The 11,996-nt window shown below is 38.6% G+C and overlaps 1 protein-coding gene across 2 annotated transcripts in view; it reads left to right on the plus strand.

The window, feature by feature from the left end:
• LOC135113866 (Kv channel-interacting protein 4-like) overlaps positions 1-11,673 on the plus strand; it is a 125,675-nt gene extending 114,002 nt beyond the window's left edge. For both annotated transcript variants that reach the window (XM_064029490.1, XM_064029495.1), the window contains exon 8: positions 5,265-11,673. In XM_064029490.1, the coding sequence (XP_063885560.1) occupies positions 5,265-5,312 (48 nt within the window). In that variant the 3' untranslated portion in view covers positions 5,313-11,673. The remainder of the gene's footprint in view (positions 1-5,264) is intronic.
• Positions 11,674-11,996: the final 323 nt, after the last annotated feature.

Below are 11,996 nucleotides of genomic sequence, written 5' to 3' on the forward strand. Positions count from 1 at the left end.
AAAAAGTATATGTTCTTGTGTATTTTTGTATATCTCCTCTTCCTCCTCCTTCTCCTCCATCTTTTCCCACAAGCTTTTTGTTTCAGTATCTTTCTTCTCTGTTCCTCTTCCACACTCTCCTCTTCACTTTCTTCCCTAATCTTATCTACTTCGAATCCTCCTTCTATTCATTTATTTTTTATTATTACTTTTATGCACCACTATCCCCTCCCTCTCTCTCTCTCTCTCTCTCTCTCTCTCTCTCTCCTCTCTCTCTCTCTCTCTCTCTCTCTCTCTCTCTCTCTCTCTCTCTCCACTTTGATTCTTACTTGAATTATATTTCTTCTCTTACTATTCATATTTTTCTCTTTTCTATGTTAATTTCAGCAACTTTTATTGCTTATTTATATTATTTTTTGTGGTCCTTTCTTCTTCTTTCACGTTATATTTCTTATTCCCTTCACTCTTCTTGTCCTCCCATATTCCCCAATCTCATCCCGGATAACCTTTGCCTTCCTTCCCTCCTTCCCTCCCTCATTTTCTTTTCTTACACACACACACACACACACACACACGCACCAAGCTTCTTCCTTCTAGCTGTTCTCCCTCACTTTCCTCTATCCCTCACTCACTCATTCCTTGTCTCTCTCACTTTTTTTTTATTTAAGTACGTCTCATTTCGTTCCCCACCTCCTTTGTTCATTATTCCATAGTGCGTGTGTGTGTGTGTGTGTATGTGTGTGTGTGTGTAAAAATTCCAGCTACCCGTCTAGCTTATATTGGTTTTCTTTGTCCTGACTTTCTCTCTTAATAAAAAGTAGCAGACCGAACCTTCATTCATTTGTAGTGGTTCTTTTTTATTCCTTTCTATTTCGTCTTTTGATGTCTATTATTCTCTTCTTTTCTTTTTGTCATTTTTTTTTTTTTTTTTATTGGAAGGTATTTATGGCGGTTATCATTATTGTTTTATACCTTTATGTTGGTTTCTATTCAATCCACACCATTTTTTATCCATATATATATATATTTTTTTTTTATTTGAATCTCAGTTTACTATGATATTTCTTTTTTTTTTTCAATTCTTGTCGTTTGGTATTTGGTATTGTTTAATGTTTCACTTATATTTTTTTGCAGTTTACAGCATTTTCTAGTTTCGTCTTTTTTTTTTTTTTTTTTTTTTTTGTTATTGAATCTTGTCTCTGATAATTACAGTTTTCCCTTTCACCGTATTTTCTTCTTCGCAATTTTTTTTCTTTTATTGCCTCTATTATTTCTTCTATTACACTATATTTTTTTTCCGGCTGTTATTTCTACCGTTTTGTTTTACCATTCTTTTATTAAGCCTGTCTCTCAGCTAATTGTATTTTTACCCATCTCTTAATTATCGTTTTCTTTATCTTTCCGTTATTAATTCTTCCTTTTAACTTTTCACATCAGCTTACTTCCCACGCGTGCTTCTTACTTCTCAACTCTTCTTTTCTCTCTCTCTCTCTCTCTCTCTCTCTCTCTCTCTCTCTCTCTCTCTCTCTCATCATATAATAGTTAATCATTTATTCTTTTATATTTTACATATGTTCATCTATTTATTCTTTATTGTCTCTTTCTATCTGTTTATTGCACTTTTATCCGTTCATATGAATACTCTTTGTTTAGTCTAGTCTTTGTTTGGCCTACTCTTTGTTTAGCCTATTCTTTATTTAGCCTATTCTTTATTTAGCCTACTCTTGGTTTAGCCTATTCTTTATTTAGCCTACTCTTCGTTTAGCCTATTCTTTGTTTAGACTACTCTTGGTTTAGCCTATTCTTTGTTTGGCCTACTCTTCGTTTAGCCTATTCTTTGTTTAGACTACTCTTTATTTAGATTACTTTTTTCTTTTTGTTTTTTTGTGAACTCTTCGGTTAGCCTACTCTTTGTTTATCATATTCTTTGTTTAGCCTACTCTTTGTTTAGCCTTAGTCTACCCTGCTTAGTCTACTCTTTGCTTAGCCTACTATTTGTTTAGTCTTTCTTTCATTAAAACACTCTCGCATTTTTTACCCGTCTTATTTTTACTTTTTTTTATTATCCGTTGCTTTATTTTTCCTTTACCAACTAAGCTTTCTTTTCATTTATCACATTAATTAACTTCTCACGAGTGCTCTCTCTCTCTCTCTCTCTCTCTCTCTCTCTCTCTCTCTCTCTCTCTCTCTCTCTCTCTCTCTCTCTCCATTTTGATGCAATACAGTTTTTCCCTTTACTTCTTTCTCTTTTACGTTCATAGAATTATTTTTTCTAAGGATTATATCTGTTCGTTTATTGCACTTTTACTTATTGTTATCATCTACCCTTTCTTGAACTTTTCTTTTATCAAACCCTTCTTCCCTTCCTTTCGTTTAATTATCTTTTTCTTTATCTTTCCTTCACTAACTGAACCTGTTTTTTTTCACTTATCGTATCAGCTAACTTTCCAGTCTGCTCCTTGCTTCTCAACTTTTCCCTTCTCTCTTTATTTTAATACACCGCACAGTTTGTTCTTTATCCGCCTGTCCTCCTTTCTCTTTCCAGTGTTCGCCCAGGAGTCTCATATCTGTCAGAGGTACATTTCAGCTACAATTCCCTACTCCACTCCCTTTTCTCACACAAACACTTAACTCTGGCTTCCCACCCTCGTCTCTTAATCGATTTGTACTCCTATCCTCTCCTCTTTATCTGAGACGGTTCATTCTTGGTTTAGTCTTAATCTCTCTCTCTCTCTCTCTCTCTCTCTCTCTCTCTCTCTCTCTCTCTCGTCACAATCGGATCACAATTTTTCATTTTCTTTATTCTTTCCCGTCTTCCTCTGTTTCCATCTTTTCTTAACTTTCCTTTCCATGCTTTCCTTTTCTTTTTCAGCTCAGTATTATCCTTCCTTTTACCAATTTTCTCTTTGGCATTATATATATATATATATATATATATATATATATATATATATATATATATATATATATATATATATATATATATATATATATGTATATATATATATATATATATATATATATATATATATATATATATATATATATATATATATATATATATATATATATATATATATATATATATATATTTTTTTTTTTTTCTTTTCTTTTTTATCACTTCTTTCGTGGCCTCGTTTTAAGTTTTTCGCTTTCTTTTCTCTCTATTTTTCTTTCCCTTCCTTCCTTGCTTTTCTTCTGATCCCAATTATTATTATTTTTTTTCTTTTCGTTTCTTTCCTCCTGTCAGCATTAGAGCCACATATTGTTCCCTTGGCTGTCTTTTTTTCTATTTTTCGTTTATCCCCTTCCCTCCTTTGAGTTCCGTTCCTTGTATCTTCCTCCCCTTCCTTCCTTCCTTCCTTCCTTCCTTCCTTCCTTCCTTCCTTTTTTCCTTCCCCTCGTATTTCCTGCCAGTACATAACCCTAAATGTTTCCTTTTATTCCGTTTTTTTTTTTATTTCGTACGTACGTGTCCTTCATTCTTTTTGCTTCTTTTGTCTGTCAATATCCTATTTTCCCTTCCCCTGCCATCCTCTCTTTGTCTTATTACTCACTACTGATTTCCCCCTCTGTCCTCTTTTCATGCTATTGTGCAGCGCCCTTTCCTGGAAAAAAAAAGACAACATCCATCCAATCTCTTTCCTTTCCTTCATTTTTTTTTTTTTTTGTGGTAATTTTCTCATCTCACGCCTGTCACATTTTTATTCTTATTTATTTATTCATTTGTTTATTTATTTATTCATTTTACGTCTAGAAAGGGAAACATCGAGGCTTGAAAATATTTACATGTAGTAGGTAGTAAATCAAGAAGGGGGAAAATGATCAGGAGGAAAAATGACCAGTAGGGAAAATGTCAAGGAGGGAAAATGTCAAGGAGGAAAAATGACCAGGAGGGAAAATGTCAAGGAGGGAAAATGTCAAGGAGGGGAAAATGACCAGGAGGGAAAATGTCCAGGAGAGAAAAAATGTCAAAATATGTTCAGGAGGAAAAAAAATGCCCATGAGGGAAATGTCCAGGAGAGAAAAATGTCTACGAGGAAATGTCCAGGAGGGGGAAAAAAAGCCAAGAGGGAAAATGATCAACAAGGCAAATGTCCAAGAGGGAAAATAACCAAGACGGAAAATGTCCAGGAGGGGAAAATGACCAGGAACGAAAATAATCAAGAGGGAAAATGACCACGAGGAAAAACATCGAAAAATGTCCAGGAAGGGAAAAAAAAAAAAATTTCTAGAGGGGTGAAAATATCTTACATTCATAGCCAATATACGTACCTTAAGATTGTTCCTTCCTTCACCTCTTCCTTTTCCTTTCCCTCGCTTCTTTCCCTCGCTTCTTTCCCCAAACAGTATTACCTTCCCAAAGCTTAACTCCTCCCATCGCATCCCTATTGATTTCCCGATCAACATTACCATCCTTCTGTTGTCCCTTCCTCTTTCTTCAATGGTTTACTCTCTCCTCCTCCTCCTCCTCTTCTTCTCTATTCGTCTCTTTAGTTAGTTTTGTCATTACCTTCCTTTTCTTTAGTTCTTCCTCTCATTTTATTCCTTTAATTTAGTTTTACCTCTCTCTCTCTCTCTCTCTCTCTCTCTCTCTCTCTCTCTCTCTCTCTCTCTCTCTCTCTCTCTCTCTCTCTCTCTCTCTCTCTCTCCATTTTTTTTTCTCATTAATATCACAGTCTTTGATCTTTTCATCTGTATTCTTTCCTTTTAACTTTTCCTTAATAAATCCTACTCGACCACTTTCTTCTACCAGTACAAACACTTATTTTTCTTAATCTCTGTCTCTAATACCACCCGTCGACTTGTTCACCCATACAGGCAATTAATTTTTTTCCCTTCTTTTTTTGTTGTCAGCATTATTACTTTTTTTTTTTCGCCTTCTTCGTCCTCTTCACCGTTTTCTTGCAACTCAGTCTTATCCCCTTCTCTTTTTTCTTCTTCACTGCGTCTTTATTCCTCCTACTCGTCTTTCTCCTTCCCCTTAGATAGAAGTAACTTGTTCCTCTTTCAACCTTTCCTGTCACATTCTATGACCGTTTCTCTACGCTGTATGGTGGTCTTTCCTTAAACTTTGCTGTCCCTTTACTTTTTACTCATAGAATCTGTAGCTGTAGTCTAGTCACACAGACAGCCTTGTTAGATCCAGTAAGGCTGTTGCTGTTTGTTTTCTTTTGTATTCCTTTGTATTCCTTCTCCTTCTCCTCCTCCCACTACTACTACTACGAACTACTATTACTACTACTATTCCCCGTCTTACTAACTCGCTCCATTCCTCTTCACAGGACGAAACCATCGCCAACTCGCTCACCATCCTGGACACGAGTTTCTGACAAGAGGCCCCCAGTTCAGCGCTTCTCGTCCCCGTCACTCAACCGCAGGACCTAAACTGCAACATGTAGAGACGCGACCCGGGGGCCCCTACCACCCAGAAGGAGGAGCAGCAGGAGCGAGACAGGAGGAATGGAGAGCAAGGAGGTGGAGAAGGAGGAGGTCGTGGTGGTGGTGGTGGTGGTGATGGTGGTGTGATATCAGTGGCCACAGGAAAAAGTGAGGTCCCCGTAGAGAAGACTGTTCTGGGTGATGGTGTGGAGAGAGACGGAGGTGGAGGAAGAGGAGGTGGTGGTGGTGGTAGTAGAGGGAGGAGGAAGGGAGTAAGGGTGCGGTGGCAGGAGGGCGTGGTGCAGGAGTTAGAGGAGGAGGAGGAGGAGGAGGAGGAGGAGGAGGAATTCTTTGAGGACGTGGCGGGGATGATGGAGGAGCAGGGACAAGGAGAGTCACCCCCGTCTTACTTCCTCATGGAGACGCTCATCTGACCTGCCCTGCCCTGCCCTGCCCTGCTCCCCGCTCACCAGCCCTCCATCCCCCAGCTTGGGTGACCGCTTACAGCCCCACCCGGCCCCTGCTCCCTCGTGCCCCTGGGTGATACCGACCCCCCTACTGCTGTTACTACGGCTTTACTGCTGCTGCTTCTACTATTACTAATTCTAATACTTCTACTACTATTACTACTACTACTTGTTCTGACCTTTTTGTTATTGCTACTACTGCTACTGCTGCTACTACTACTACTGATACTACTATTACTACTACTACTACTACTATTACTACTGAATGCTATTCGCTTTGCAAATTCATCTGACATTAATAACTTCCGCAAACAATACAAACTTTACTATAACTCTAAGCCACTGTAACAGTACACATTAATACAACAACAACAACAACAACAACAACAACAACAAAGTTAACATACACTGAACTTCTACCAATTAAGACAACAACGTACTTACTGCGTATCTTACAATGTACATTACCATCATCATCAGTTTTATTGTGGTTTTCATACATTCACTTATATACTGCTCATTTCACACAACAACAACCACAACAACAACAACAACAACATCTGCTACTACTACTATTTCTATTACACAAACTACGCAGAACATACTTTATTTGGTTTTCTTTCATCTAAACACTTAATTCTAGTATATCTCCCTTCCTCTCGTCTTTTTCCTAACGTTTAATCTTTTTCCTTAATTTCTCCCCTTTTATTTATTTATTTTTTTTCCTTCCATTGCTGCTAGAGACACGCTTGCCCGCAGAGAATGTTTCCTTCTGTCATCTCTCAGTTCTCGCAGTTCCTTCCCTATGTCCTCACCCATTTGTATCGAACCCCGTGCCTCCCCCCACCCCTGCCCGATCCGCCCTACCCAGTCCAGCCCCGCCCTCCATCCTTGGCCCATCTTACCTGTCACCATCACTCACAATCATCCTCTTCACTCATACTCCATCACTAGTTAGTTAAGTAATCTCTCTCTCTCTCTCTCTCTCTCTCTCTCTCTCTCTCTCTCTCTCTCTCTCTCTCTCTCTCTCTCTCTCCACACCGTAACTCTCGTCAGTAATCTATGTACGCTACAAAATGTAATCTTTTCTTTGATTTTTCTGTTTATATTTTCGTTTGTATACTGTGCGAATGAGAGAAAACGGGAGGTGACTGATGAGGAGAGACAATGCTATCATATTGTAAAGATACGTACGTATATCTCCTTTTTTATCCAGACCATACATAGGTACAGGTTGCGAGAACGAGGAAAGAACCCCAAAATATGAAGCCTGAGACTAACTACGACAAAGGAAAGATTATGTGCTGGGATGAAGATTTGCATTTCTTCCACTACAGTACATGAGAATGAGATCGTATTCTGTATGACGTAACTACTACTAGTATATGCATAAGTACTATCTTGTCCAGGGTTGAGGGTTTTGGTATACATATATCTAGACTCTAGAGGACTTAAATACCTATACATAATGACATATATCACTATTTTTAGAGTGTTAGGGTACTAGTGGTGGCAGGCGGTGTTGTGATGTGTTTACATGTCAGGGATGGTGAGTGAGGGTCGCCTGCTTGGTGCCCTAGCATCGTCCTTCACGTCTCGTCGCCCCTCACCAGCCTCACAACTCTCCCTCGTGTTCTGTCTTAGTTCAGCCACGACGTCGCCAGAAGAAAGAAACGTGTTAAAGAAAATGGTATGCAAGGCTCTCGATGTTCTATTGTAAGTAGAAATCTCGTCAATTTGAGGTCTTTTTGAAGCAGGCAAGACGGCATGATCTGTCTGGTGACCTCTGGCAGCTTGACGGGAGCACGGAAACGTGATCTTTTTTTTTTTCTTTTTCTTTTTAGCTGACATTGATGAGAACTTACATTCTGTCTGTCAGAAACATAGACAGCTTTATTATTTTTTTTAACGCTGTGAATATGCTAAATATGTATTGTTTTTTTTATTTTATTTGCCTGATACCTTTTTTTTTCATATTCTATATATAGGAAATACTAACTGTCTTTTACGCTGTGAATATGCTAAAGAATTCCTTGTTTTCGTACCTTTCTCTTTGATTAATAATACTGACATTTTTTTCTTTCTTTTTTTTTGTCAGTAGAGAATAGAAGTATAAATTAACTTTATCTAAACGCTGTGAATACGCCAATAATTTGTATTTGTTTTTTCTCTCTCTTCATAAAGATTTCTGGGGATCTTCCGTCTTCAGCGAACGTAAAATGACTATCTTTTTACATGATAAATACGCCAAGAATTCCCCTTTTGTTTCTGTTTTCTGGGTGTGAATCATATTGGGGAAGTACCAATGCAAAAGTTAGTTACGTGCGTCGTTAGCGTGGGTCTGCCTCGTTGTGTCGCGTGGGATTAGAGACGTCCGGTCACTTATCATAGTACTACAGACCCAAGAAATTACCTCAGCATGTCCAGCTCAATCTACGAGAGATAAGGAGCTTGTAAGGTATCTAAGGCTTAGTGAATCGATTTACAGCATTACGTCAACAAGATAGATGGATTACGCGAAGATCAACCACTTAAGACACTTGGGATGTTTATGGATTGATTGACTGGTAGACTGGTAATTATGTACTTGTGCATTTATCATATATGTGCTTTTTTTTTCTTTCTTTCTGCATGTGAGGAAAGCTGGCCAGGAGGAAAAATGGAAAGAGGAAACCTGATTGCAGTTCCTAAATGTTCCAGGTAACTAGGATTTAAAAATTTACCAGATCAGTTCCAGAGATAATGCGATATTCCTACTATTTTGTTGTATTCCTAAGAAAGGAATATAAATATGAATAAGAAATAAGATAAACCAGAAATAAATCAGTTCCAGAGTACACTAGTGAAGGTATTTTGTGGTTACTTTACTTATCTTAACGATGTAATGTAAGGAAATGCAGACTCATCTAAACTAATCCAGATCAATCTAACTCACCCAATTTGTAGCTAAAGTGGCTGATTTTCACGTGATGCAGATGAATTATATTTTGATGCCGCTTGTTTTTGCGATATCCTTTTTCCTGCTATAGGCCGCCAGACGCCAAAACGGCCGCAGAAGTTGTTTGTTTACATTGTGATGTGAGTGACCGTGAAGAAGGCTTCCGTCTTTTCTTCACCGCTTGAACGCGCTTCGTTGCTATCATAGTCGCCAAGACAGTGGAAAACGTCCAGTCCCTTGTAGAAACTCCCGATGCTTTGGCCACTTGTGGATTTAGTTTTTCCCGTTGAATGTGCTTCTTCCTACATGCTGTGTAGCGCGGCGGCGATGGCGGTGTGGTGATGGTAGCGCGGTTGTGGTGTGGCAATGTTAGAGGCGTGGTAATGGTGGGCGAGTGCTGTTGACGGTTGGCAATGATGATGTGCTTGTGGCGTGATGATAATGATGGTTACGTAGTGTTGGGATAACAATGAAACAATGAGTTTCTGGAGATGAAACTTACTTTCTAATTAGAAAATAGCAGATGAAGAGGTATGACTGAGCAGTAATTTGTTTTGTGTAAGTGACGGATGAGGAATAGAGGCGGAGGGTCAATTCTTGACGACAGAAAATGTTGTCGTGCTGAACGTGAAGGTATGAGAGAGATGACAAGATAACGGTCGGCAGATTGTATGTGTGAAGAAGCGAGAAAGGAGAGCATTAGAATAAGACCAGGCGCAGTAGGAAACACTTTTGAGTGAAGCAAGCAAGGAGAGTGTTAGAATGAACAGATGTAGCATAAAACACGTGTTAGAGAAGCAAAGTACTAATGGGAATAGAAAATATTTGAAGGTTCAAACAAAAGGAAACAGGTTTAAGTGAAGGAAGTCTGAAGGGTACTTGTGTGAAAAGAAACGTTAAATGGCTCCCGAAATGTAGCAGGAAACACGACTAGAGCAAGTTTTACTCAGCCAGCCAGCCAGCTAGCCGCCATCCCCCCGTGAGTACCTTAGTGAGCCGTGCTTCGTCATACTGCAGTGTCGTTATTATCATTTCCAAAACGTAGTCCGTGTTTGGTGTTGAGTAATAGCTACGGAAAGGCCGTCGTGGGTTCATCTCGATGGCTTCCTTAGTGCGAATCAAAGATATTTTATGGATTTCCACCAGGGGAAGGAAATCACCAAGAGTAAGTGGTCGTGAGAGAGAAGGAATCAAGCAGCAGATGTTTACTTCATATCTATTTTTGGAAGACATTTGAGACGCCCTCTTCCCGTGCTGTCCTTTCCTCTCCCACGGCCACAAATTGCAGTATTAAAGGTGTGCTCTTTCCATCCTTCTCCTTTTTAACTCATCCTTCGTAGCCTCATGAGTAGGAAAAAAATGTCCTCGTGCGTGTTCGCGTTTCGGACATTCACCGCGCGAGGCCTTGGATGCTTCACCCTTGGACCAAGAAGCTTCACTCTAAGGCTTCGTAAAGCTTCGGGGCCTCTTGTCTGGCTTCTGGACCAGTATCTTATAAAACACTAGTCAGCTTTAGAGAAGAGGTCGTAATTGCCTTCAGTTTTCTACGGTGGGGAAATTGGAAAATTAAATCTTGATTGTTCGCCGTTAATGCGAGGAAAAAAGGTCGGTGATGCGTTATAAATCCTCGTTATACTAAGCAAATATCAAACTTGTGCAATATTACAGTCTACAGTATTTCTGTCACTGTCTGGACATGCGGATTGCCATAGCATTAATCTATCAGCCACAGCATTACCATTAAATCATTCCTCACAGATATCATAATTAAGAACATGACAAATTCATAAACAAATTGGTCCTGTAGATCATGGCCTTGAAGAGGTCACAGAGAACTGGCAATAATCATAAAAAAATATCACCAAGAACTTGCAACATAAACACACAGACACTTCAAGCGTGATGTTGAATTTAATATTAATCTTTGAAGTGAATGTTAATATAAATTATATGGGCATGTACAACATTAAAACATTAGGTGCGTGCAATATTATCTGGAAGTGGATCACTATACAAACTCAAGGAAAGCAAAATGCAACACTTCGCCGACAAACTGCTACTTGGAATGAGGGTACGTAAATTTTTTCCTACACCTGGGCACGCCGGAGCGAGTGTTGCATTTCATAACCTGAAATATTTTTCCCCTTGGATGAATTCGGAAATGCGTATGGAAACTCTAGGCAATTGGTTGACTTGCATATTATACATACATGCATACATACTTGTGTGAGCTATTTATGTACATAGGCTAGTGTTCAGTGATGGGGATTCATTCATAATTACCACTTTGTATTTATTGGTTAATAGATTTATTTGTTTCGCCCAGAACGAAGGATGACGCACCTTGCCTTACTCGTCCACAAGTCAAAAATAAACAGAGTTCGTATATAGAGTTCAAAATTATTGTTGAAAATATAAATATATAAGCTCCATTTTAATGAACGATGAAATTCATAATCATTGATGGAAAAGAAAGACAAATATATAAGAATACTATTCACTAATGATAAAATCAGTCATATTATATATGTAATGAGCAAATAGTTTATATTCACGTTACCTGAAGATGAAAATAACAGGTCTATTGGGAAAAATGCAGACAGATAAGATCGATGACACAAAAGTCCAGCCACTGACACCTTGAGGTAACACGAGAAACACTGCGGCTCAGTTTCCGTGTATCGTCTGTGCTTCACAAGAAAAGGTTTGAGATACTCAAATGACTCACTATTCGGGCCGAGCAGGAGGTGTTTCTCATCATCTCTTATCCTCACAAATTGAATCCTACAGAGAGGACAAGAGTGTCTTGATGATGCTACCTAATTTCTGAAACAATCACGTGTGGAAAGGAAGTAACAAAATAAGTAATATAGTGAGGAATTACATACAAAAAAAGAAAGGAAAAATCATGTTAAGACTTTCACATCATCAGTTCTTTCTTAGACAATCTCGTGTATGAAGAAAATAAGGAAATTGGCAACATAGTAAAGAATTCTATACAGAAAAAAAAGAAAAAAAAAATACATCATGGTAACGATTTCACATCAACAATTCTCTCTGAAACTATCGCATGTTAATGAAAAAGATTTGAATCAATCACTAGTTGTTTGACAACCTTAATACTCAGGAACGTTCGGGTCATAAGGTGGTGGCTCAGTAACTCAATGGACAGCATAGTAACCCACAGGATCATGTTGGACTGCAGTGAGGCGGGAGTGAGCATTCCTTCG

This window comes from Scylla paramamosain, chromosome 2 (assembly GCF_035594125.1).
Source record: "Scylla paramamosain isolate STU-SP2022 chromosome 2, ASM3559412v1, whole genome shotgun sequence".
NCBI classification, from domain to species: domain Eukaryota; kingdom Metazoa; phylum Arthropoda; class Malacostraca; order Decapoda; family Portunidae; genus Scylla; species Scylla paramamosain.